This window comes from Artibeus jamaicensis, unplaced genomic scaffold (genome assembly GCF_021234435.1).
Source record: "Artibeus jamaicensis isolate MK-2021 breed Jamaican fruit bat unplaced genomic scaffold, CSHL_Jam_final contig_477, whole genome shotgun sequence".
NCBI classification, from domain to species: domain Eukaryota; kingdom Metazoa; phylum Chordata; class Mammalia; order Chiroptera; family Phyllostomidae; genus Artibeus; species Artibeus jamaicensis.
In genome coordinates, this window is record NW_026521854.1 from 4,056,976 (window position 1) to 4,084,097 (window position 27,122).

The 27,122-nt window shown below is 40.1% G+C and overlaps 1 protein-coding gene across 1 annotated transcript in view; it reads right to left on the reverse strand.

Moving 5' to 3' along the window:
* PIWIL2 (piwi like RNA-mediated gene silencing 2) overlaps positions 1-25,842 on the reverse strand; it is a 62,978-nt gene extending 37,136 nt beyond the window's left edge. Inside the window, exons 1-11 of the mRNA XM_037152849.2 lie at positions 25,807-25,842; positions 25,527-25,665; positions 24,581-24,787; positions 23,870-23,980; positions 17,580-17,697; positions 16,753-16,877; positions 15,858-15,938; positions 15,443-15,556; positions 4,777-4,965; positions 4,108-4,192; positions 3,380-3,469 (exon numbers count right to left, since the gene is read on the reverse strand). Of these exons, the coding sequence (XP_037008744.2) occupies positions 3,380-3,469; positions 4,108-4,192; positions 4,777-4,965; positions 15,443-15,556; positions 15,858-15,938; positions 16,753-16,877; positions 17,580-17,697; positions 23,870-23,980; positions 24,581-24,787; positions 25,527-25,665; positions 25,807-25,819 (1,272 nt within the window). The 5' untranslated portion in view covers positions 25,820-25,842. The remainder of the gene's footprint in view (positions 1-3,379; positions 3,470-4,107; positions 4,193-4,776; positions 4,966-15,442; positions 15,557-15,857; positions 15,939-16,752; positions 16,878-17,579; positions 17,698-23,869; positions 23,981-24,580; positions 24,788-25,526; positions 25,666-25,806) is intronic.
* Between the last annotated feature and the right edge of the window lie 1,280 nt (positions 25,843-27,122).

Here is a 27,122-nt window from a genome sequence, read left to right on the forward strand (position 1 = left end):
AACGAGTCTTCAGTGTTTTCTTTTTTCTAAATATATTTTATTGATTACGCTACTACAGTTTTGTCAGTTGTCTCAGTTTTTCCCCCTTTGCCTCCCTCTGCCTGGTAGCCCCCTTCCATCCCACAATCCCCCCCGCCCCCCCCCGCCCTTAGTCCATGGGTCATACATGTAAGTTCTCTGGCTACTTCATTTCCTATACTGTCCTTAACATTACCCTGTTTCGTACCTACCAATTTGTACTTCTTTATCCCTGTACCTTTTCCCGATTCTCCCCCTTCCCCTCCCCTAGCTAATAACCCTCCAAATGATCTCCATACTATGATTGTTTCTATTCTGCTTGTTTGCTTTTTAGATTCAACTGTTGATAGTTGAGAATTTATTGCCATTTTAATGTTCATAGTTTTGAATTTCATTTTCTTATATGTATGTCCCTTTAACATTTCATATAATGGCTTGGTGATGATGAACTCCTTTAGTTTTACCTTGTCTGTGAAACACTTCATCTGTCCTTCCACTTTAAATTATAGCTTTGTTGGATAGAGTAATTTTGGATGTAGGTCCTTGCTTTTCATCACTTTCAATACTTCTTGCCAATCCCTTCTAACCTGCAAAATTTCTTTTGAAAAATCAGTATAAGACTATACTCCTATACGGGAACTCCTTTGTCGGTGACTCTTTGCTTTTCTCTTGCTGCTTTTAAGATTCTTTCTTTAACCTTTGACATTTTAATTATGATGCATCTTGGTGTAGTTGTCTTTGGGTCCAACTTATTTGGGACTCTGTGCTCCCTGGAGTTGTATGTCTATTTCCTTTACCAAATTACAAAAGTTTTCTTACACTAGTTTTTCAAGTAAGTTTTCAATTTCTTGTTCTTCCTCTTTTCCTTCTGGCACCCCTATGATTTGGATGTTGGTATGTTTGAAGATGTTCCAGAGGCTCCTTAGTCTATCCTCATTTTTTGAATTCTTTTTTTCTTCTTACTATTCTGATTAAATGCTTTTTTCTTCCTTGTGCTACAAATTGTTGATTTGATTCTTGGCTTCATCCCCTCCACCGTTGGTTCCCTGTAGATTTTTATTTCACTTAATGTAATATTCATTTCTGCCTTGGTCATTTTTTATGCTGTTGCTGTACCTAGTGAGTTATTTGAGCATCCTGATAACCAGTGTTTTGAACTCTGCATCTGATAGGTTGCTTATCTCCATTTTGTTTAGTTCTCTTTCTGGAGTTTTGTTCTGTTCATTCATTTGGGCCATATTTCCTTGTCTCCTCAATTTGGCAACCTCCCTGTGTTTCTGTGTATTAGGTACAGGTGCTCTGACTCCCTGTCTTAGTGGCATGGCCTATTATAGAAGTACACCTGGAAGTTTTGTGGGGCAGAGCCTTAGGTAATTGCCAGGGTGGGGCAACCCATGTCACTGCTCTGTGGCTCTACATAGAGGGGGGCAGAGAGGAGACAATGCTGCTGCCTGGCCTCTGGATTTTTGCTTGGGAGGAAGCTGTCCCTGGTGCTCAACCTGTTGCCAGCTACTTCAATTTCTCCACTGGTATGCCACTGGTGCCCTCCCAGCTATTGCTCTGGCGCTGAATCCCAGAAGGGTTGGGTCTGCGTAAGTCCCAAGATCCTTGTGGGCCCTTTAAGAGGAGTCTCCTGAAAATGGTGCAGTTTCTTGTGCTATTTGTGCAGTTTCCCAACCCCTACTGGTTTTTATAGCCAGATGGGGATTTATCTTCCTGGCACTGGAAACCTGGACTGGTGGTCTAATCTGGGGCTGGGATCCCTCACTCCCAAGATATCCCTCCCAATTTTCATCCACCATATGTGAATGTGGGACCACCTGTTCCACATCTCTGTGCCTCTCCTTGTGTCTCCGCCCCCGCCTGTCTGAATGAATGTGGCTTCTTTAAATCCTTGATTGTTGGACTTCCATACAGCTCGATTTTCTGACGAATCTGGCTGATATCTGTTTTACAGTCTAGTTGTAATTTTGCTGTTAATTGTGTGAGGAGGAGAAGCATGTTTACCTACACCTCCACTTGACCAGAAGCTTCAATGTTTTCATAAGAAATTCCATTGAAATCTACAGAAATTTTCAAGTATCTCTAAGAACTTTAATAAATATCTCTTGGTAATGTTAATAAGGTATAAGATTAAAATTTTAATCATAAAAGAATTTTCAATGTTTTTATTTCTCTCTCTCTCATGACATCTACGTCTTACCTCTTCTACAATGCCATGTTCTGAATTTAAAATTCCTACAAGATTCTATGAAACAAGAGCAAAGGGGGTGTGATTTTACCTATTTAATATCTGGGAAACATAACAGAATGGAAAGCCACATCCAGTCTTATACTTTATGCCATATTGCAGCAGTCACTTAACGTCACTTTTTTTGTCCGGAGGTTAGCCAGTAACAGGTGCTTTCCAAATATTTATTGCTGAATAAATATCTAACAAATGTGTAAGAAGTGTATGAGAAGATTCTGAATCAAATTACATGAATTCTGTGTTTATTTATCTGTTCTTCTGGGAGTAACCAATCACACAGCTGTTACTCCCTGAGAGGCAGTCCAGGTGAGTCTACGAAGCTATGCACATAGCTCTGTGGTCATAAAGTCATTAGGCAACTGGGAGTTGTAAGGAAGGACCCTTGACCCACAGATTAAAAGCAGAAGTATCAGAAGGTACACATGAAAGAAATCTCTTACAGGAATTTGAAGCACCATGTCATGTCCAGCCCTTTATGATGTTACTAACAATCCTGTGTGGCATCTGAGGACAGCATGGTCTAAGGATTAGACGGACAAGAGCCGGAGGACTGAGGCAGCAGTGGGTCTCGTGCATGGAGCAAGCCAGCAGCCACAGACAGTGTGCAGGTGCAGCACTCAGCGTCTGGACTCATCTCCTCCTCAGCTATTTCCTACACATACTGAGCCTAAAACTTCCAGGATACCCCAGGCCCATAAGATCAACTTCTGTCCTTTTACCTCATCCTCTGCCTTGTTGACTTTCTCCTACATCATCTCCTCCATCTCTTCAAATAAACTGGACTTATAGAAATGTTCAAAACAATTCAGTGCTCTCAAAGAATCTCATTTATGATCAAATAATCACTTTGCAGTCATCCACTGGATTGGTAAGGGAGAATTATTTGTTTCCTTTTACCTTACAATCCAGTCACCCTACTGTTCTAACATCCTTCAAAAAGAAGCTCAGACTGGCTTTTTCAGCATGGGGGAAGGGACATGGACCATGTTTAGAGAAAAGAAAACTGGAGCTTGGGAGGATGGACTTCCCCAGGTAAAGACGTATGCCTGGTACGGGTCTAGCTCAATCTGCTGTTGAAAAGGCCTCCTGCTCAAAGCAGGCATTTCTCACCTTCATGGCCCTGTAGTCCTTTTTCATCTTCTCAGGGATCCCAGTCATGAAGGAGAGCTCAGGCAGCAGCAGGATTTCACCTTTTAGCAGCTTTGAAGAGAGATCGAGGAAGGGAAAATAAGGCAGTAAAGGAGGATTCTGCTCCCCTGCCCTGTATAGGAAATGCCATGACCAGGGCTGGCCCAGCAGGGCTATCACTGGCCAACTAGGGAACAGAAAACCCTGGAGGGCAGCAAATCGCTGCAAGTATTTTACCTCTTTCCCCTCAGTCACACTTATAGCTGTTGTCTTAGATAAAGGGGAAATATTGAAATTGTCAAAAGGAAAGAACGAACTAGAAAAAAAATTCTGTCTCTCTTGAGCCTCCTGACATCCTATCAGGCTGGTGCATCTACCTTATCTTACCCTGTCAATCTCTCGAGTTCACACTTAAGACAGAAGAGTCAGGTGTCAAAGCACTTCCCCTCTAGCCCCAGACCTCTTAAAATGGCCAAAACTTCCCTAATGAACCCACTGTTTTGATCTTCTTCAGCAGAAAATCCTCGTGATTCCTTAACCTAATCGTTCACATGACTGTTTTGCTCATTATGGAGACCTCAAAAGCAAACCCGACAGAGGTGGCACCTCCAGCTAGAACAAACTCTGCAACAGTGTCTCCAGCTATGCTCTAATCATTGCTGCTTGGCCCCCAAGGCCATGAAGAAGGTTGATGGACTCCCCCAACTCACCATCCCCTGGCTATTTTGTCTCTCACTGGGTCTGTGGATCAGCAGTGGCTGCTCCTCTTCCTTAATTGTGATCCCATAGTTTTTGCTACAGTAAGACAGAGGCAGGAAAAATTTCAGGATCAGCATCACTATCACTACGCTTATAGCAACATAGTCTGAGTCTTTTAACCAGGTCTGAAGTACAAATTTTCATAATATCCTTGTCAAGGGCCATCTTAAACTCATCACAGCATATTTATAACTGGAAAAAGCAGGCTCAAATTACTGCTGCAATTAAATAAAGGAGGAATAGGCTAATGGTCAAGAAAAAAATTTGTTTAAAACTGCATCAGGCTAAAGGGTTTAGGCAACTAGAAAGGTAAAATGATAGTCAAATGATTAATGATTTGCATTTAATCTCTCTGACCACACTTCTAACCAAACCAGCAGAGGAAACAGAATTCAAAAGTCCTGAGAATAATTCATGAATTAACTTCCAAAAGTACTAAAAGTAATGAAACTGTACGGGTGGCATACTGAGGTCCAATCTCATTAATTCTTAGGCACACTGCCAACCCAATTATTTTAAGTGTCCCATTTTATACCTCTATGGAACTCAGTTATCTTGATGCAGAATGGTAGTCTGTGTCCCCCCACCCCACCCAGCCAAGCGCAATTTCTTCTCTCCACCTGTAATATTCCAAGAATGTGACCTCCTTCCCATCAGACAAGGTGAAGGTATCTTTTGGAGTCTTATTCCAATCCACATCATCAATACGATAGGTACGGTTGTTGTATCGAGTTATAACAATATTGCCAACCAGAAGCTTAGTGCACTCATCCTGAAAATTTTCCTTGTCCTGCTGATAAATGGCATGCCTTTGGAAAGAGACAAAAGACTTGTGGATCACATTTGCCTACACAGAGCTACATGAAAGGGATCGGGAACGCAAATAAGTACTTCAGGAGCACACTCACAGCTATCAGCACCAAAAAGCTCCACCTGGTCCGCCCCTTTTCTTTTTAACATTACCAACAAAAATAACAAAAATACTGAAAGGATTAAAAATTAAATTAAAAACAACAACTACAAATTAATAAAAATCACTGTATTCCTTAAAATGAGGTACTTCATTCATCAAAATGATCACTGTTTTCTATCATCATTATTAGGGTATAGTCTACAGAGGGTCAATACAAACCCCTTTGAACTACACCTGCCCCTCCTAGCTGAAGGAAGAAACTGCGGTACTCAACAGAAGGGCGGCACTGTTGAGGATGCTGAACATGCAGAGATGGAAAGACTCATGCAGACAAATGTACCCTTGCAGTCAGCTCTCTAATGGTGCCGTAAACAAAGCAAAACTATGTCTTAATATGCCCAGGGAGTCGAGCAAAGTTTACAGAGGAAGCTGATACCTGAAGAAGCAATGTGCCAGGCACAGGCACCAGGGCAGAAAAATGAGTGACACTCCAGGCAGAGGCAGTGGTATGCAGGGGACAATCAGGGATCTGGGACTGGGGAGGGTGACTAGGTTTAAGAGGGACAGAAGATGCTAAGTGCAGGTTACAGACACATAGATTCCAAGTGTGAACTGCCTTTTAAGTTAAGAAGCAGAATCTGGACTCTTCTCTGTGGCCAGCGTCACCAGGGAACGAATATTTCTCAGGAACACAAGTTCCTTGAAAGGTCATGAGAGGGTGAAGAAGGTTCCACAATTAAAAACACTAAATCCATTCTGCATATTTTATAAACCCTTTTTTGAGATCCACAACATGTATTACCAGATCAGGCTAGTAAAAGAAACATATTTAGTTTCATTTACCTCCAATGAAAAATTCTTTTATTTTCTATTTATTTTGAAATAATTATAAAATCAAAGGAAGTTGCAAAATTTGTATATAGATCTCATTACAGAACCAATATTGGTGCAATCTTGTTAACTAGACAGACCTTATTTAGTTTAGCTTCTTCTCTGAAGATTTCATTTCTTCATTTTTAGAGAAAGTGGAAGGGAGAGGAAGAGAGAGGGAGAGAAATACCTATGCATGAGAGAAACATGGATTGGTTGCCTCTTGCACACCCTCAACCTGGGACCTGGCCCACGCACAGGCTTGTGCCCTGACTAGGAATCAAACCAGTGATGTTTCCGTTTGTGGGATGATGCCTAACTCACTGAGCCACACCAGTCAGGGCCCTTTTCAGTTTTTACCATTTTGTTCTGCATACACTGATTTGCATGTATGCGGTCCCATGAAATTTTATCTCATATGTAAGTCTGTGTAGCTCCTACCACAATCAGTCACGAAACTGCTCCATATCACTATAAAGCAACTATTTCATGTTACCCCATCATAGTCATGCTCCTTCCCCTTCCCTCATCTGTGTTCTCTCTGTATAGTTTTGTCATTCTGAGAATCCTGTATGAGTAGAACATCATCACGCAACCTTTGAGAATGACACTGTTCACTAAGCATAACGACCATGAGACCCACCCAGGGTGTTGTGTGTATCAATAGCTTATTTGTTTTTATGCTGGGCAGAATTGCATTGTATGGGGGTACCAGAGTTTGTTTAACCATTCACCTGCTGAAAGACATTCTGGTTGTTTCCATTTTTTTTTTTTTTTTGCTATTACAAATAAAGATGCTATGAACATTTGTGTCTCAGTTTTTGTGTGCATTTGAATGTTCATTTCTCTGGGAAAAATACCAAGAATGTGACTGCAAGGGTCCTATGATTAAATGCATGCTTCATTGTATACAAAACTGCCAAAAAACTCTCTGGAGTGGCAGAACCATTTTACATTCCCACTCGCAGTGCACGAGGGACAGTTTCCCTACATTCTTCCCAGCATTTGGTACAATATTTTCACTACAGCTTATTTTAGTTACTCTAAAGGGGTGCACTGACATCTCACTAAAGTTATAACTAGCATTTACCTAATGGCTAATGACACTACATATTTTTCCATGTACTTATTTCCCTTCTAAAACCTTCTTTGGTAAAATATCTATTGCCCATTTTCTCACTAGATTGATATTTTCTTTCACCTTTACCATAATTTTGTTTAAAAAGTGTTACATGTCCATTGTAAAATAAAAATAAAAACACAATTATAAAACAGAAATTAAACATGGTTTGCAATCCAGTCTTCAGAGAGACCTACTTTCCTTCCCTCAGATTTCCTTAAGTTTGTGAACACTAATAATTTTCCAAAGCAAGTGTGTAATCAGTCATATACACTGTTTCACAACTTGTTTTTACTTAAAAATATCATTTGGATAGTCTTTCATGTTAATACAAATACTGAGTTTCTCAGAACAACTATCTCTAAACAAGTCATTTTTGATCCCAAAGAACTGAACTATGCCAGCACTGGTTTTGATTTATGAAGACAATCTGGTATAGGAAGAACCTATGAACACACCAATGTAATAATGATCATAAAGAATTAAAAACGTAGGTGTAATAATGACATTATGATCATGTTTTTAAATGGAAGTCAATTTAGCAGATGTATACTGAGATATTTATGAAGGAAACATGATGTCTAGGATTTGCTTCAAAATAATTGTTCAGAGGAGGAAAATGGTAAGAGATGAAAGGAAATGAGGTTGTCCATGAGGTGGTAATTGCCGAGTCTATAAAATGGGAATGACAGGGTTTATTATACTATTCACTCTACTTTTGTAAATGCTTGAAATTTTTCACAATTAAACACTTTTAGAAGTCAAGAAATATAATTAAAACATAAATACTAGAATACTGGCAAAAAGGGAAAATTTTTTTTAAAAAAACCAAGCTTTCTAATTCTAGAAAAGAAAACAGCGTATAACTGTAATTATTTTCATTGATATTCAAAAGGTTATTGAATATATGAAAAGAGTAATTTGAGAGCAAGAGATTGCTTTAAGGAAATAGAGAACATGACTGCCAACTTTTAGAAGTCCTAGCAAAGGTAATGGAGGCAGCAAATCTCAGTATGGAAATCAAATTTATAAATTAAAGAAAAACACAGGTTTATGCAATTTTTTAGTATTTTGAGAAAATGACAGAGATGAGTATGATAAAGGATACTCAGATGTAGAAGACAAGTCCGAGAGAGAAAAGATATGTATAAAATAACTTATGGAAGAGAAATAAAGAAATAAAAAGTAAGCTGAAGGGTTGATCAAACTGGAAGGGCTCAAGAAACAGTTGGCAAATTAATGAAAAATGTCCTGGATCTAAAAAGTTCTGAAAACACCATATTTCAAATATCAAAAGAGATAATGAGTAGAGTTTCTTCTGGGGAGATGAAAGTGTTCTGGAATTAGATGGTGGCCTTATTTAGCTTTCACCATTTTTTTACGCACAATGATTTGTGCACATACTACACGCCAGGGAATTAAGCACTTAATAATGGTACATTTTATGACACATTAATTATAATATGACCTGAGGGCAGGGGCGGCAATGCATGGCAAGTCAGGTACAAATGGCTAGGGGGAAAACCAAAGTGAGGCTACCCTAACGCAGTCCAGGTTGGGGCAAACTGCAGATCGGCTAGAAATTTAACAGACAGAATCTGGAAAACAAAGATATAGAAGGGCTTATGATAAGTTCACCACACATCCCTGGCTGACTGGGAAACTTACATATACTCAGGAAAAAGCCCAGACAGATGTGAGAACTACTGTAACTTTGAGTAAGTTCTACAGATTCATCAGAGGATGGAAGCCTTATGGGCTCAACCTGTAAGGTACAACTTCAGCCCAAATTACTGTGTGAACCGGTAAGCTACACAAAAGTGTAGCCCCAAGGAAGGGAGGTTAAACTAAAAAGACAAGGATAGAAAAATTAAGCAGAAACATCAGTAGCTACACACAGCAGAGGATAAAGAAACCACAATTTAAGTATGGACAAATCAGAATTTTTTTAAATAGAAAAAGAGAAACAAAAAATAGAATCAGAAAAATAGAACAAAATCCAGATTTGCTACAATATAGTATCTGAAATGTTTAGTTTTCAATTACATGCTATTAGATACATAAAGAAACAGGAAAGTGTGACCGACAATCAGGAGAAATAAAGTCAATTGAAACTTATCCTGAAGGGCTCGGATATTAGACTTTGCACGCAGAGAATTCAAAGCAGCAATTACAAATAAGTTGAAATAACTAAAGGAAAATAAGATGACAGTGAGTCAACAAATATGGAGTCTCAGTAAAGTAATAGAAACTAAAAAGCAAAACAAACACAAATTATAGAATTTGAAAATACAATAATCAAAATGAAAAACTGGTATGATGAGCTCACCAGCAGATTTAAAACAGCAAAATAGCCCTGGCTGGTGTGGCTCAGTGCATTGAGCACCGGCCTGCGAACTAAAATGGCAAAATAAATAGTCACAGACATAAAAATAAATCAACAGAGGATATCCAAGCTAAAAGACAGAAAAAGATTCAAGACAACTGAAGTCTCGAAATCCTGTGAGACAATATGAAGAGTCCTAAAAGCATGTTATAAGAGGCCCAGAAGGAGAATAAGAACCAAAAATAATCTTAAAAGACACAGTGGTTTAAAACTTCCCAAATTTGATGAGAAACATTAACCTATAGATCCAAGAACCTCAACAAATACCAATTTTGCTACACACAATGAGAGCCACACCTAGACACATCATGGACAAACTGCCAAAAGCCAAAGCCAAAGAGAACACCTTGATAGCAGTAAGAGAAAAATGATGTATTATTTTAAACTTTTTAATTAAGATTTTATTTATTTATTTATCTTTAGAGGGGAAGGAGAGAGAAAGAGAAACATCAATGTATGGTTGCCTTTCGTGCGTCCCCTGCTGGGAACTGGCCTGCAGGGGACCAGTCTGCAACCCAGGAATATGCCCTGACTGGGAATCGAACCGCGATCCTCTGGTTCGCAGGCCTATGCTCAATCCACTGAGCTACACCAGCCAGGGCTAAAATGATGTATTATATACAGGAGAAGCAATATGACTAACAACCTACTTCTCACCAGAAACAACTGAGGTCAGAAGGCTGTATAATGACATGTTTGAGGTGCAGAAAAAAATAAACGTCAAGCAAAAAAACTATATCCAGTGAAACTATCCTTCAAAATGAATATGAAGAATCCAGTCACAAAAGACCACATACTGTATAATTTCATTTATACAAAATGCCCAGAGCAGGTTAATCTATAGAGACAGAAAGCAGGTTAGTGGTTCTTCAGAGCTGGGAAGGGACATGGGAACAATACAAAATACGTTCTCCAACCACATTAGTGTTAAGACTAAAAACCAGAAACAAAAACAGGAAGTCTCCAAATATTTGGAAATTAAATAGCATACTCAATAATCTAAAGAAAGCATGAGGGAAATAAAATAACTTGAATTGAAAGGAAGCAAAACTAGTATATCAAAAAATCAGAGGCTGTAACTAATGCAGTGGCCAGAGGGAAATTTATAGCTCAAAACCGTATGAGAAACAGCCCTGGCTGGTGTGGTTCGGTGGATTGAGCACTGGCCTATGAACCAAAAGGTAGCAGGTTTGATCCCCCAGTCAGGGCACATGCCTGGGTTGCAGGCCAGGTCCCCCCACCTGGGGGTATGTGATGGGCAGCCAACTGACTTATCTCTTACACACCTGTGCCTCTCTCCCTCTCTTTCTCCCTCCCTTCCCCTCTCTCTAAAAAATAAATAAAATACTTTAAAAAAATACGACTGAAACACAGAAAAAGATTTGTACAGTATATGGAGGAGAGACTATGATTGATCAAATGTGTCAAAAGTGGTTTCTCACCAGATGATGCTCCAGGGTTGGTCAGATAGACCAGCTGAGGTTGATAGTGATCAAATCAAGACATTAATTGAGAACAATTAATGTTCTACCATGAGGTAGAGAGCCAACACACTCAAAATATCCAAATCAATAAAGTTATTGGTGAAAATGAAAAATGTCTTTTATTTCACTGAAAAAACCATATGGACTTTTTGGCCAACCCAATATTTCTAAATAAACAAAAACTGAGAGAATACGTCACCAGCAGATTCTATAGTAAAGGAAATACTACAGAGGGTTCTTCAAGCAAAGGAAAAATGATCAGATTTCTAAGCAATTAAAAAAAGAAGAAGAATATATAAGATTTCAGAAGACTGGAGGAAAGAGAAGCTCCCAAAGCTTCCAAGGGGATGTGGGGATCGGAACCTACAAAGATTCTGGCACCAAAAATCAGAACAGCTTCAGATTTCTTTCAGGGGCAACTCAGAAAGCAAAACAACAATGGAGCAAAATTGCAATGGCATTTTTGGAAAGTTCAGCAAAAAGATTCTAAAATTAATTTAGAAAATAAATGTGAGACTAGTTATAGAAAAGATAAAGGAAGATAAAAATATAAATGAGGAAGGCTTGTGTTACCAATATTAAAATAAATTACTAAATTACAATAATAAGTTGTTCAAAGTGTAATACCTATTCACTATTTAACAGATAAAGTTGGGAAAAAATATGGGAAAAGAAAAAGAAGGGATGAAGCAGTATCAAAAGCAAGTTTTGAGCTTTCCCAAAAGGTATAAATAAGGTTAAAAAGATAGAATGATGGCACAGGAAACGGCTGCTGACTGGCAGAGAGGGTAAGTGGAACAACCTGGGAATAAGATGCATTCAAATAGAACATTACTATGAGAACACCCAAAAAGTTCAATTTAAATAAGGAAACAACAGTTTCACTGTGAAAGAATATGCAAATGTAAATAAAGATTATTTTTTTTAAAGGGGCACTGGAGTAATGTTTTAAAAATTCTGAGGAAAAATTGTCTCCAACCTAGAATTTTATGCCCAAATTAAGGTAAAATAGACATTTCAAACATATAACATTTCCTGCAATGCAACCTTCCCCCCAAACAAGCAAGTAGCCCCAGGATAAAGTAGTCGTGGATCCCGACGGCAGACCTGCTAGAGGGAAGGGAGCCCTCACTGCAGCCTGGAGGAACCCCAGGGCCACGGCTGGCCAGTGGCCTCCAGAGCAGCCAAACCAAACCAAAGCGTCAGGTTTTCACAGACTCCGAGATTTCTAAGATGACACTGAATGATGTGGGGATGGGTCACTACATGCATTATTGAGACCTCAATAGCAACATATACAACTTAACCTTGTTTGGCAAACCTTGGTTAGGTCACTATCCTTTGAGAAACACATGACCCATCCCTGGGCTGTCCCTGACGTGGACAGAAACTGCTGGTGTCTGAGGGTGAAGCGTTTCTGACCTCCAGAAAAAAGGCTGCCTTTTCGTGGTCTCCAGTGGTTCGCAAGAGCAGAAAGGGCACAGGGGAGGAGAGGTGCAAATCCCCAAGCCTGTAACAAGCAGTAAGGGTACCGGGGAGGACTCAGACAGCAGAACCCCACGCCTGACACCATGGTCAGCCTCTCGGTGCCTGAGTGCTTGGACACTGCAGCTGGACTAAGAACCAGGGTCACAAACACCCCAGGGCTCACGCGTGGGACATAACGGGGCGAGGCCTGACACAGAACTTCTGACTCTCTTGCAGAACAGGTGCTCAGAGCTAGGGGTAATTAATTCTATTTAGACAATCCAAAGAATAGAATTTGGGGCAGGGGAGGATGAAATTGACAAAATAGCATTGAAATGTAGCATGAGGAGAATTTGAAGTTAAATTAGTGGCAAGTACATAAATGATTATGTACTTAGAAAATGAAGAAAGACAATTTTTATATCCAAGTTAAATAATTGTGCAGAAAACAAAAATAATCATAGTATATACTACATAGCTCACCTATACATATAGATTTTGCATTGTTACAATAAAATAAGACTTTACAAAAGTAAAACTTTAATAAAAAATAGAATAAATTTCAATAAATGGAAAGACATGCCATATCTGTGAATAGGAAGACTCAATAAATATCCTCCCCAGTCAAGGACAATTACATGTCAATGCAATGACTTTTTTCTTATTTTCACTCAATTACTCAACTGATCACACAAAACAGTATGTGGGTGGCATTCACTATGAAAATTTTGAAAATGAAATTCCTTAACAAATATTAAAACATAATAAATTAAAATAATTAAAACAACATCACATTGGTTTTAACCAGTGAATCAGAATGAAGTACTCAAGAAATAATTCAAAGTGTTTTAGAATATGACAAAGGTAGTGATTTAAATCTAAAGAAAAATATTTTTCAATAAATCTTCTAATAGCACCAAGACAATCACGAAGATCCCACCAAGATCAATTCCAGAAAGTTAACACTGGAAAACATGAAACATAAAATAACTAGACCTATCTAGGCAGAAAGGTGAAGGCAGAAAACATAAATAGTAATATTCTCGAATGCTTACTATATTCTAGGAACAAACCAGGGCTGGGTGTGCCCTGTGAGAGAAGAAACACAGCCCCCCCGTGATCAAGAAGAGACAGCATAAACCATTACGAATTCCACCTAAAAGTCTGAGCCACCCTCACCCTCTGCCGCACCCCACATCAGTGACAGAATTGGCTGAACACTGCTTCCAAAACATATCCCGAAGCCGAGCTCGTCTCAGCACCTCACCTGCTGCCTCCCTCATTCCCCCAGAGGATCACAGCAGCCTCCAGGTTGGTCTCCCTACTTTTTCCCAACCTACGAATTTATTGTTTTTATATTCCAGTCACACCACTTCCCTCCTTGCTACAAGACCTGCATCTGACTCTGGAAAAAAAAAAGCCAAAATCCTTACACTAGCCCCACAGAGCCCTTTCTCCTCCATCTGCTCCATCCTTCCATACTCTTTCCTGGCTTTGGTCCAGCCACATTACTTCCCTGACTCTTCAGGAATGAGCCAGGCATACTTCCGTTTTAAGGCCTTTATCCCAGTTGTCTCTCTGCCAAAGTCCCTTTTACCCATACAGTCACCTGGCTAACTCTCCCTTCTGGCAAGAGTTGGCTCAAATGAGGTGATCGCTCTACTTAAATTAGAGCTCCACTCCCACCCACGGACCTCCTCCAGGGCTCCTCACCTCCCCAACCCTGGGTCGGCCTCATTCTTGCTTCTCTAGCTCTTTTCACGTCTAGTATACGATATAGCTGACTCACCATGCTTGTTATTTATCGTTTTTTGTGACCTAACTACAACATAAACTCCATGAGGAAAGGGATTTTTCTTTGTTTTGTTAACAGATATGTCCTGCAACTCTGGTATATGACCAAAGCTGAGTAAAAGAGTGAATAAGTTTATCAGATAAGCAGAAATTTATAAACCTAATAACACCCAGTAGTTGTACACAGCTGGTGGGAAAATGAACTGAATAAATAAACTTCCAGAGGGTAATTTGTCAATATATTTTAAACATCTTGTTATATTAAATACGTAAAGTCTTTAAAATCTTCAGCCTTTAAAAAAATTGACTTGAGAGAGGAGCGAGACATCAATTTGTTGTTCCACCTACTGCTGCATTCATTGGTTGATTCTTATACGTGCCCTCACGGGGACAGAACCTGCAACCTTGGCACATTACTAACCAACTGAGCTACTCAGCCAGGACATCAAATGTTCAGCCTTTTCATTAAGTAATTCAGTTGATTAGAAACAAATTCAGTTGGTTTCATTAAGTAATTCAGTTGAGCATCGTCCTGATACATCGTCCTGATACACCAAGGTTGTGGGTTTGGACCGCCCCCCGTCATGGTACATACAAGAATCAACTAATGAATGCATATATAAGTGGAATGACAGATTGAGGTCTCTTCCCCCTTCCTCTCTCTAAAAATCAACAAATGTAAAAAAAAGTAATTCCACCCTGGCTGGTGTAGCTCAGTGGATTGAGTGCGGGCCTGCAAACCAAAGGATCGAAGTTCAATTCCCAGTCAGGGCACACGCCTGGGTTGCAGGCCAGGTCCCAGTAGGGGATGCACGTGGGGCGGCCATGCATTGATGTTTCTCTCCCTCTCCCCTTCCCTTCCCCTCTAAAGACAGATAAATAAAATCTTTAAAAAAAAGTAATTCCATTTCTAAGTACATAGTCTAATAAACAAATCACAAACGCACTTCATGTAGCCATGATGAAAAATACATATCTATACTTACTACAGTAAATATTTCCTACAGTAACATCTAAACAAAAACTTAGGGTGTATTTGTATTAAATTAAGCCAAGCCTTCTTAACCAAGAACACAACTCCCCCTCTAACTTGGCAGGACTTAGGCAATGGCACACTTGCATTCAGCATTCTTCATCTGTTCTCCAATAAAACCTGAAGAGAACAATGGCTATTCTGTATCTATTACCAACTAGTACTGAGCTTTTCAGAAACTTATTAGCTTATTAAAGGTAGATTCCACCATTCACTCACATGACGTTCAGCACAGAATCATTGCGAATGACCTTATGGGAGACATCAGCTAGCAGGAAGAGACCACCATCTGTCCTCCGAATGCTAGCTGCATAGCCTGGCCAGATCTGCAATCTGAAGAGACAGGTGGGCTTTACCTTAGGGTTTTAAAAGAATCACAGATAATTCCATGCCTTCATCTGAAACAATGTTTGGAACAGATACTGTCCTTCCCTAGTTAACAATGAGAAAGCACCAGGAAACAAATTCAATTAAATCAACATCATGGGGAACTTACCAAAATACTAAACTATGGAAGAGATTAAACTGAAAAATTGTATTAACTATCCTAAAATGCTGCTGAGATTTTTGTCCTAAAGATGGTGATTTCAATGAAAATTTTATTTAAAGTGAGAAAGAGGAACATGCCACCGACCTGTGTTGCTGCAGTACCATAGCATCTGTCGGGTCATAGAAGTTCCTCCCCACAAGCTTCATATCTAAAAGTTTCATTACCCTGAAATAAAGAGCAAGAATGGGTTTTCTAGCAGAAGAATCCAAAAAATCAGGCTCCATTACTTCCAGCGCCATTCCCTCCGGAGGCCTGAAAGGTCAGAACATCGGTGCCTCGGCACACACAAAACGTAGCTTTCACGATGAGAACGCTCTTGACAGGAGTGAGAAAAGTTGCCTTGACATCTATCTCAGGGTGTATACAACTGACTGCAGCTTTTCCTATTCACTAAGTAACCAAGAACTGAGCTGATTTCCCAGGCTTAATTTATATTATTTTCACCATTAACTAAAAAACTCCCAAGAGTCAGCTTCTCAATTTACAGCTATCAGTCTGGCAGAGGAAGTTTGTTCCAGACAGTTCAGCTTACTAGACAGAAATTAGATCTTGTGTTTCTTATTAAAAAAAAAGGTGGTTGGGGGAAAAAACATTAAGAAAATTTGGGAGTCTAAAAAAGTTTAAAAGTTATGACCTGTCTGTATCTGGGAAAAAATTCTTCCAACAAAAATTTTTACACACTACCTTTTCAAGTAGCCCCACCACTAACACAATTACATGTGCAATTTTCAACACCTGTTTTTCAAGTTCCTCAACCCATCCCCCATCCAACTACCTCAAACCTACTTTCACATACCCAAATCTGGTCAATCACTTGAGATAACCTTTGAGTAACTTATCCTGAATGACATCCATTTATTTATTAAATGTTTCCAAACTCATCTCTATACACACTGTAGTGCAGTACCACCTAAGCTTCTTAAAGAGCATTGTTGTAAGACTGAGGGTAAAGGAAATAAGACATCAGCTGTTTTCTCACCGACGAAAAACAACATTGTAGAAAGGAATGCACAAGTCGGAACAGGGCTCCAGGATCTTGGTCAACTGAATCTTAATGCTGATCTCAGCACCATCGGTTCTCCTTTGACTTTTTAACTCAAGAACCTAACAAATAAATATATGCAAGTAAAAAGAAATGACAAAACTACCAAGCTCTAATCTAATCCAATTGTGTCTCAGAAAACATTAAAATATTTTAAATATGTTTTCTACTTCCCACTCATTTTGCTGCTCACACCGGACAAAATCACAGCATGACAACTAGGATTTAAGATTGGATTTAGTGATGCCCTGGCTGGTGTGGCTCAGTGGACTGAACACTGGCCTGTGAACCAAAGAGTCACCAGTTCGATTCCCAGTCAGGGCATGTGCCTGGATTGCAGCTCAGGTCCCCAGTAGGGGGCACACAAGAGGCAACCACACACTGATGTTTCTCTCCCTTTCTCCCTCCCTTCCCTTCTCTAAAAATAAACAAACAAATAAATATTTTTTAGAAGAATGGATTTGGTGAGAGATACCTAATGGAGAACTAGCAAAACATCCCTTTAAATTTGAAATCTTAAACCATTCCTTATCATTGAGGTCAAAGGATTCCAACCACTCCTCTTATGCAAGAAGGCAATTCTTATAAAAACTCAAATGTAAAGTTTCTCAGTTTGTCATTTCTTTGTCAAGGAAAAGTCTGACTTCCCCCTAAGAACAGGAAAGTACAATTCAAATGTTCAGGAAGTTTATGATTTCCTATCACTCAAAGCAGCAGAACATCCTTAGGTTTCATCTGAAAGTACATTTTCTGTTTGGTCTCACTTGTTGAAGTTTTACAGGCAGATAGAGAATGGATCCATCAAAAGCAGTGACATTTCCGGTGACAGCTTGATGGTCCTTCAACATGCCAAACCTCATGCTTTTGCACTCCACATTGGGGCTAGAAAATAACAAAGAGATTTTATTTCAATTTCATTCAAACAGTTAGAAAAGCAGTGTCTGTAACTACTGCTCCATCTAGTGGTCATATTAAAAATTCAAATACTCTGACTAAAAGCTTTGACCCAAGGAAGTATAATCGCTCACAAGAAGTAAAAACCACCCATGATTTCCACCCCCAAAGACAAATGCCATAACATTCTTCCAGAGTTTAGAACACAAGGTCAGAAAACCTTTTCTGCAAAGGGCCAGGCAGTAAACAGTTTAGGCTTCACTGGCCGTACAGTCTCTGTTGCAACAACTCAACTCCGCTGACACAGCACAGAAGCACCAGAAACAATATGCAAATCGATGAGTATGGCTATGTCCCTGCAAAACTGTATTATGGGATTTTCCCTAACCATTTTCACTCATGGAAATTTCAACTTTTTTTTTTAATTGATTATGCCATTACAGTTGTCCCTTCCCCCCTCTTCATTCCCCTCCACCCTGCACCCCCCGCCTCCACCATTCCGCCCCTTTAGTTTATGACCACGTGTCTCAAGTCCTTTAGATTTTATATTTCCCATTCTATTCTTGCCCCCCATCTACTTTCTATCTACCGTCTATGCTGCTTATTTTCTGTACCTTCTCCCCCACTCTCCTCCTCCCACTCCCCTGTTGCTAACCCTCCATGAGATCTTCATTTCTATGTTTCTGCTCCTGATCTAGCTGTTCTTTTAGTTTGCTTTTGTTTTAGGTGTGGTTGTTAATAACTGTGAGTTTGCTGTCCTTTCACTGTTCATATTTTTTATCTTCTTTTTCTTAGATAAGTCCCTTTAACATTTCATATCATAAGGGCTTGGTGATGATGAACTCCTTGAATTTGATCTTATCTGAGAAGCACTTTATCTGTCCTTCCACTCTAAATGAAAGTTTTGCTGGATAGAGCAATCTTGGATGTAGGTCTTTGGATTTCATGACTTGGAATACCTCTTTCCAGCCCTTTCTTGCCTGTAAGGTCTCTTTTGAGAAATCAGCTGACAGACTGATGGGAACTCCTTTGTAGGTGACTCCCCTTATCTCTTGCTGCTTCTAGGATTCTCTCCTTCATTTTAATCTTGGCTAATGTAATGATGATGTGCCTTGGTATGTTCCTTCTTGGGTCCAACTTCTTTGGGACTCTCTGAGCTTCCTGGATTTCCTGGAAGTCTATTTCCTTTGCCGGATTGGGGAAATTCTCCTTTATTATTTGTTCAAATAAATTTTCCACTCGTGGCTGTTCCTTTCCCCCTTCTGGTACCCCTATAATTCGGATGTTGGAGCATTTCAAGATGTCCTGGAGGTTCCTAAGCCTCTCCTCATTTTTTTGAATTCTTGTTTCTTCATATTTTCCCGTTTGGCCATTTTCCTCTTTCTGTTTCACTCCCTTGATTTGAGTCCCAGTTTCCTTTTCATCACTATTGGTTTCCTATGCAATTCCCTTCATTTCAATTAGTTTCACCTTCATGTGCTCCTCTAACTTGTGACTAAAATCAACCAGTTCTATGAGCATCCTGATCACCAGTGTTTTGAACTGTGCATCTGAAAGTTTTGCTATTTCTTCACTGCTTAGAGTTATGAGCTTTGGGGCTTTGAGATCTTGAGCCATTTTTGGTCTGTTCGTGCCTGTTAAGTATGAGGAGCAAAGCCTTAGATGTTCACCAGGGCATGGCCGCAGGGGGGGGGGCCACCCAGGTCGCTGGGTTGTGACACTGTATGTGGGGGTGGGGTCAGAGTGGGGAAATGGCAGCCCCCTCTGCTGCCTCCTGCAGCTGGGGCCTGCTCGGCCCGTCTCACCACCAACTCCCTCGCCAGTCTATCTGCACACGAATGCGGGACCACAGTCAACCCGCCGCCCTGCGCCCTCACTGGGTCCACTGGTCGCTCACTGGGTCACTCACTGAAGCTCACTGGGTCTGCCCTTTGCAACCCCATGTCTGGGATCCATAGGCCTGAGTCCGTCTGACCGAGTTTTCCTGAGCAACCCTGCTCCGCCAGCTGCTGGCTTCGCCCCTCTTACTGGTCAGGCTGAAGCATTCGTTGTTATCAGACTTCCGAAAAGTTCCATTTTCTGTGTCCTGGCTGTGTTTTCTGTTGCTAATATTTTGTTATCTCTAAACTCGGAGGTGTGAGAAAGCACAGCGTCCCCACCTATGCCTCCATCTTGGCGGAAGTCCTCAGAAATTTCAACTTTTTATTTATTCATTACCACAAACCTTACAGTTCTGAAAAAGTCTAATAGCTTGTTTGCACCACGAGTGTCCCATTATAGCACAGTAACACACAACCTCGTTCCACAGCTGCAAAGTTTAAACCCAAGGCCAAAAAGGGTCATCACACATGTTCAAGTAAATGAATAAGGATTTAAAAAACCAAGTGGTAATCCCATGTAGTTGTCCCCAAAACCCCACACTTACATATTAACATTGTATTTCAAACAGTTTCTTCAGAAAAATTCTTACATGTGCATATATATGAACACAGTATTCAAAGATGTCTTTCCAGACCCCCTTCCTGTGGTACAAGGAAGCTACAGGATGACCCAGCCACTGTGACACATCCTCTCAGAACTCTCTCAGGAGCCGGCATCCTTCGTACATGGCAGCTTCCAAGGTCCAGATGTACAATCTTGAAATTTATAGAACCCATGTCTTCTCCTGGTCAAGGCAGAGACCTATGAAGACTCTCACACCCTTTTCTGTTTCATTAACATTTGTCAATCCATTTCCAGGTAAAGAGTTCTTCCCTCTCGTTAATGCTCAACTTCCCTTATGTTCCAGAACAGGCCATTCCAATACCTTCCACTCTCCAAGGTTCAATTTCACCCACTCTTCTAAATCCTTCTATTCACCTGTCATGTGTTCTCAGTTCTGTTTTCTTGCTGCATAGAAACCTTTAAAGCAACACTCTTCATTGTACCATTTCTCATTCCTCTTACACACTTTTAAAGTAAGTGGCTAATTCTCTGGTTATTCCTATGCTCTCCTTTGTTCTTTTAGTCTAGTTTTGTCTCCATAACTCTATAAAGTACTGGAATATCCCCAACAGTCCTCTTCAAAGTAAATTGCAACTTATTTTTCCTGTGGTCAAAGTTAACCACCTCCTCCCCATTTAAATGGGCCCTTCCTTTGGTCTTCATAATCATCTTCGGGGTTGTTCCCTCTAGCTTCCTTCCTTCTCTTTCACTCCACTTCTTACTCATGTACCAATTAGTAGCTGTCCTCCAAAAATTCAGTCTTCTGCCCTCGCCAGGTAACTTGGTTGGAGCATCGTCCCATACACCAAAAGACTGCGGGTTCAATCCCTGGTCAGGGCACATACCGAGGCTGTAGATTCAATCCCTGGTCGAGGTGTGTATGGGAGGCGACCAATCAATGTTTCTCCTTTCGCACATCAATGTGTCTCTTTCCCTTCCTCTCTAAAATCAATGATCATATTTTGTTTTAATTCACTCTTCCATCTTCCTAGTTTCTCCACATATATTCCAAAACACACATTCATTTTCACACTTCTAGCTAATGACTTTCCTAACATTTTAAGAGAGAAGATAAACTAATATGAATTCTTAATTTAAAAGAAGTAATGGTTAACCCTAAAGTTATCAATATGACAGTAAAGTTATTTTCTCTGATTTTCTCACCATCAAACTTAACCCTGGAGGACTTCTGGCCAAGATGGAGGTATATGTAGAGACACTATGCCTCCTTGCACAACCAAATTTAAGGACAACAAAGATTTAGAAACAAAAGCACAACCAGAACAGACAGAAAATTGAACTGTACAGAAGTCCGACAACAACAAACCATTCATCCAGACTGGTAAGAGGGGCGGAGTCAGTGGCGGGCGGAGAGGGGTCCCAGCAGGAAGAGGCAGTGGTTAGCAGAACAGGGTGTGGGGAAGAATCCGGCAAACCCAGTCAGGCAAGCAAGGCGGCTGGATGACCATGGACACACATTCACATGCAGATAAACCAGGCAAAAAATGGGCAGTGAGACAGACCACGCAACCCAGGGCCCCAGCACTGGGAAATAAAGCCTAAAAGCACTGATTGAAAAAACTTTCGGGGGTCAAGGTGCCGGGAGAGGCTCTCAGGCTCACAGGAGAGTTAGTTGGAGAGACCCACAGGGTCCTAGAACGTACACAAGCCCATCCACCCGGGAACCAGCACCAGAAGGGCCCAATTTGCTTATGGGAAGCGGCAGAGAGGACCAAAATCTGAGAGAGAGAAGAATAAACACCATTGTTCCTTCCTGACCCGGCCCCCACTTACAGAGTCACAACCCAGCAACTGGGTCACCCCGCCCTGGTGAACACCTAAGGCTCTGCCACGCATACATTACATGAGCAACCTGACCAAAAATAGCTCCATCAGAACAACTCAAAGCCCCAGAGCCAATACTTTTAAAGCAACCAAGAGATAGCCAACCTATCAGATGCACAGTTCAAAACACTAGTGATCAGGATGCTCACAGAACTGGTTGATTTTAGTCACAAATTAGAGGAACAAATGAAGGCTACACTAAGTGAAATGGAGCAAAATGCACAGGGAACCAATAGTGATGGGAAGGAAACTGGGACTCAAATCAATGGAGTGGACGAGAAGGAAGAAAGAAACAACCAAACAGAAAAGAATGAAGAAACGAGAATTCAAAGAAATGAGAAGAGGCTTAGGAACCTCCAAGACATCTTTAAACATCCTAACATCCGAATTATAGGGGTACTAGAAGGACAAGAGGAAGAGCAACAAGTGGAACACTTATTTGAACAAATAATAAAGGAGAACTTCCCCAAGCTGGCAAAGGAAACAGACTTCCAGGAAATCCAGGAAGCTCAGAGAGTCCCAAAGAAGTTGGACCCAAGAAGGAACACACCAAGGCACATCATCATTACATTAGCCAAGATTAAAATGAAGGAGAGAATCCTAGAAGCAGCAAGAGATAAGGGGACAGTCACCTAAAAAGGAGTTCCCATCAGTCTGTCAGCTGATTTCTCAAAAGAGACCTTACAGGCAAGAAGGGGCTGGAAAGAAGAATTCCAAGTCACGAAATTCAAGGACCTACATCCAAGATTGCTCTATTCAGCAAAGCTTTCATTTAGAATAGAAGGGCAGATAAAGTGCTTCTCAGATAAGGTCAAGTTCAAGGAGTTCATCATCACCAAGCCCTAATTATATGAAATGTTAAAGAGACTTATCTAAGAAAAAGAAGTTAAAATATAAATAGTAAAATGACAAGCTCACAGTTATCAACAACTGAAGCTAAAACAAAAAAAAAAACAAACTAAGCAAACAACTAGAACAAAAACAGAACCACAGAAATGGAGATCACATGGAGGGTTAGCAACAGGGGAGTGGGAGGAGGAAAGGTGGGGAGAAGGTACAGAGAATAAGTAACATAGATGGTGGGGAGAAAATAGACAGGGGCAGGAAAAGAGTAGTGTGGGAAATGTAGAACCTAAAGAACTTATGACCCATGGACATGAACTAAAGGGAGGGAAGGTGGGTGGAAGGGGGTGTGGGACTCAAGTAGGGAGGACCCAGGTTTTGTGAGACATCCATCTCACACCATTAGGGGAGAGGGACTCTGTTTAAGAAGACTACAATTATTACAGACACAAAATAAGTTAAAAGGTCATGGAATGGGGTCCACTGAAGTATAAGGCCCTGAACTTAAGCTTAACTTCATAGTAAATCACCTCTAATCTCATGCATAAAACTGTACCTATTAGGTTAAAATCTGAACTTGTAATATAACTAAATTTAAAAAATTGTTTTTTAAAAGATTTTATTTATTTTATTTTCAGAGAGGGGAAGGGAGGCAGATACAGAGGGAGAGAAACATCAATGTGTGGTTGCCTCTCACACACCCCTAGTGGGGACCTGGCCCATAACCCAGGCATGTGCCCTGACTGAGAATCCAACCTGCCACCCTTTGGTTCTAAGGCTGGTGCTCAATCCACTGAGCCACACCAGCCAGGGCTAAAAATTTTTTTTAATGTTAAACTTATTGCATCTAAGGATCCTCATACATGTATTATTTTGGAAGTAGGAGAGAAGTTCATCAGGAATCATACTAAAAATATTTAGTAATTCCAGGTGAAAGATTTCATTACTGCTAAGTAGTGAACAATACAGAGAAAAAAGCTATGAATACCTGAAAGTCACATGATACTGATAAACTGCTTCATTATGACAATGTATTTTGATAAGGTTCAATCCCAAAGGTTGAGGTTTTCCTTTTGATCCTTGCTTCATAAAAAGCTCTCTGAAAAAATAAAAAACAAAAGCACCCACACATACCACAAACATACACAAAAAGGTAAGTAATATTTTATACTTTACTTACAGATATACAAAGCAAAAATTGAAGCATACAAAAGCAAAGTTTGAAGGCTAGTAGATAAATGACTAGTAGCCAGTAGACAGAAGGCTAGTGACAATCTCTAAAGAAGCAAGGTCACTCTATTTGTCCTAGATCACTGGAATAAACTAGGCCAGCTAACTAAGAACATAAGAATTAATTATACAGAGAAAAATGAATTATGTGATATTTTTCCTGAGTGATTTCCTTATCTTCACCATGACAAAGAACTCTCTACATCTGAATGAAGAAGGAAATGGGAAATCACAAGTCCACTCTCTGGTACATACTGTCTATGTATCGCTAATCCCATTTCCCTTCAGTAGGGATTGCCCCACCTCTCTGTCATTCTCCCCATGAGCGAAAAAACAAAGCGAACAACTCTGCAGGACCTACCACCCATGGAGGACTTCAAACACAACAGAAACAACATTTATAACACTATGAGAAGCCCCGCCACCCCCACTGCACTCACAACCAGAGACAGCTGAGTACCCGACTTACTTTTTTTGGTGCTCTGCAGTCCCCAGTGGAAGGTGATCCAGAGAGCGTAGTGAGGACAGGGGCAGCAGTGGCAGTGATGGCTGTTGGGCAGGACCACAAGAAGGCACGTTGACAGCACCAGGAGCCTTGTACACGCCTCTGCCTATGCCACCAGCTGCTCTTCCCAACGGCAACACAGGCATGTCCAAACTCCCTCTTCCAAGCATTCTGAAAAGTTGAAAAGAGGCAAATCAGGACCTTCTGAATCATGCTTCTACCTCTGACCCATCTAAATGATTCCAAGTCCACATTCTCTTCCTGGAGGAGTCAATAAGAAGGATGAAAGCCTTGGGATTCTCTCCAAGACCAATATGCCAACTTGACTCACTCACCAACTGCTACTAACACTGCCTCTCAGGGCCAAGCTTTCACTGCAGAATTGAGGTGGGGATTTGACTCCCTTCGATTAAAGAATAACTACAACAGGTTAACTTCATGAAGTTGTGAAGTACCCAGTGGAGCACTACTTTTTTGCCCTTTCCAACGACTAGCTGAATCAGTAGCTACTAACTACTCTTAGAAAGTATTCGTTGTTTAATATAAAACCATGCAGAGTTTGTGAGATAATATAACCTTTTCATTTTCTTACATTTTTTATTTTAAAAGAAATTTTTTTAGTCCTCACCAAAGGATTTGTTTTATTGATTTTAGAGAGAAAGGGGGAGAGAGAAAGAGAGAAACATCTGTCAGTTGCCTCCTATATGAGACCCCACCAGGGACTAAACCCACAACCCAGGCACATGTGCCAACCGGGAATCAAATCTGCAACACCTTGGTGTACAGGATAATGCTCCAACCAACTAAGCCACCTGCCCAGGGCAATACAACCTTTTTAGGGTCACCATTTGGGCTTACTGAGATACTTCATCTGAATTTGACAATCTCCTGAGAAGTAACCTTTACCCACCTATTCCAACCAATGGAGGCTTCTGCCATCTTGCTATCCCCAGCTGCCAACACTGACGGGTCCAGAAAAGCAGGACGGGGTTCTTCTTTTTCCTTGTGCACCACACTGACAGACAAGCCTCGGCCTAAAATGCCTCTGCCTAAATGAAAGGATCAAACCTCAGCTATGACTGTGAGTTGAGCATGTTGTATAGTTATTTTTCTGAAGATAAACTGTATGAATTTAAGAATAAAGCGATCATACATACTACCACGTTTTCTCAAGTTAGTTTTCCACATACCTAAGGAAGGCATTTCCTGTTTCACAGGGGTCTGGGACTTTGTTTCAAGGCCTAGTCCCTGGAACATGGAGACCAAACCCACAGATTCCTATGGAAAGTCAAAGAATAAAGTCATTCCAAGATATAGTTTAAAACCCCAGAAACACTGATGGTTTTCTTAAAGTCTTGGTAAATAATATAAATCATCTTCTTTAAATTCTATAAATGTTACAACAAAGAATAAAAATATCTCATGTTTTTAAAAATGTCTAATTTTTTTAAAAAAACATGTAGTAACTATGTCATATATAGCTAAAGTCCATGATTTCATATATAGTATAACAGAATTAACTTTTACATTTTTCTGATTTATTTCCAGTATACCCAAGGTGGACCAGTACACTCAGGAGGAAATGAGTATATTGGTAAATAAATTTTCAAAAACACTGGATCATTTCAAGGTATACGGGGTTATTTTTAACAACCACCAACAAAAGTTACTATTATAGTCCTATAATAGTCTTAAAGTTTACTGCTATTACACTAGTTCAAACTGCCACACACAGACTCTACCAATTCATCCAAGTAATGATACAAGATTACTGTCATCAAATTTTCTTTTTATAGAACATTATATGTGACACTGCCAACTCTATTTAAAATTGTCACAACTGTGATATTAGGTTTCCCCGTATTTGCTAACTATTCTTTGAGATTTATTAATTACAGACAAATACCATCCTAAAATTTCTATATAATTAGGAGATTAAGAATGCACAGACAAGCAGTAGCAATAGCTGAAGATTCTCCTTTTTAAAAGATCTGGGCAAAAAGCCTTCTTAAAAAAATTCTTAATAATTATTACCTCAGAGGTAGGAGTGGCTGCTAATACTGCAAAACCAATTCCAGAGTAAAAATCTAAACACCCAGGAAGAGCAAAAGGATATACCTTTAAACCTATCATATTCATTCATATATATATATATATATATATATATATATATATGTGTGTGTGTGTGTGTGTGTGTCTGTGTGTATATATATATATGTATATATATGGTAGAGGACTAAGGCATTTACCCAAATCCATTTGGCATTCATCATGAGGCACTTTTTCTAGACTCACAACTAGAAGGGTTTGAAATATATGCTCAGAAGATGCAACTACTTGTTAAAGGGGGGGGACAAACAAACCCACCCTCATTTTCACATCTAGGCCTTCACAGTTTTCTAAGCACTATGAGATCCATTATTTTCTCTGATGATAAACTACACGCTGCTACTATGTGTCAGACACGGCCTTACCCTTTGTGCAAGCCCACTCTGTGAGCTTGGCT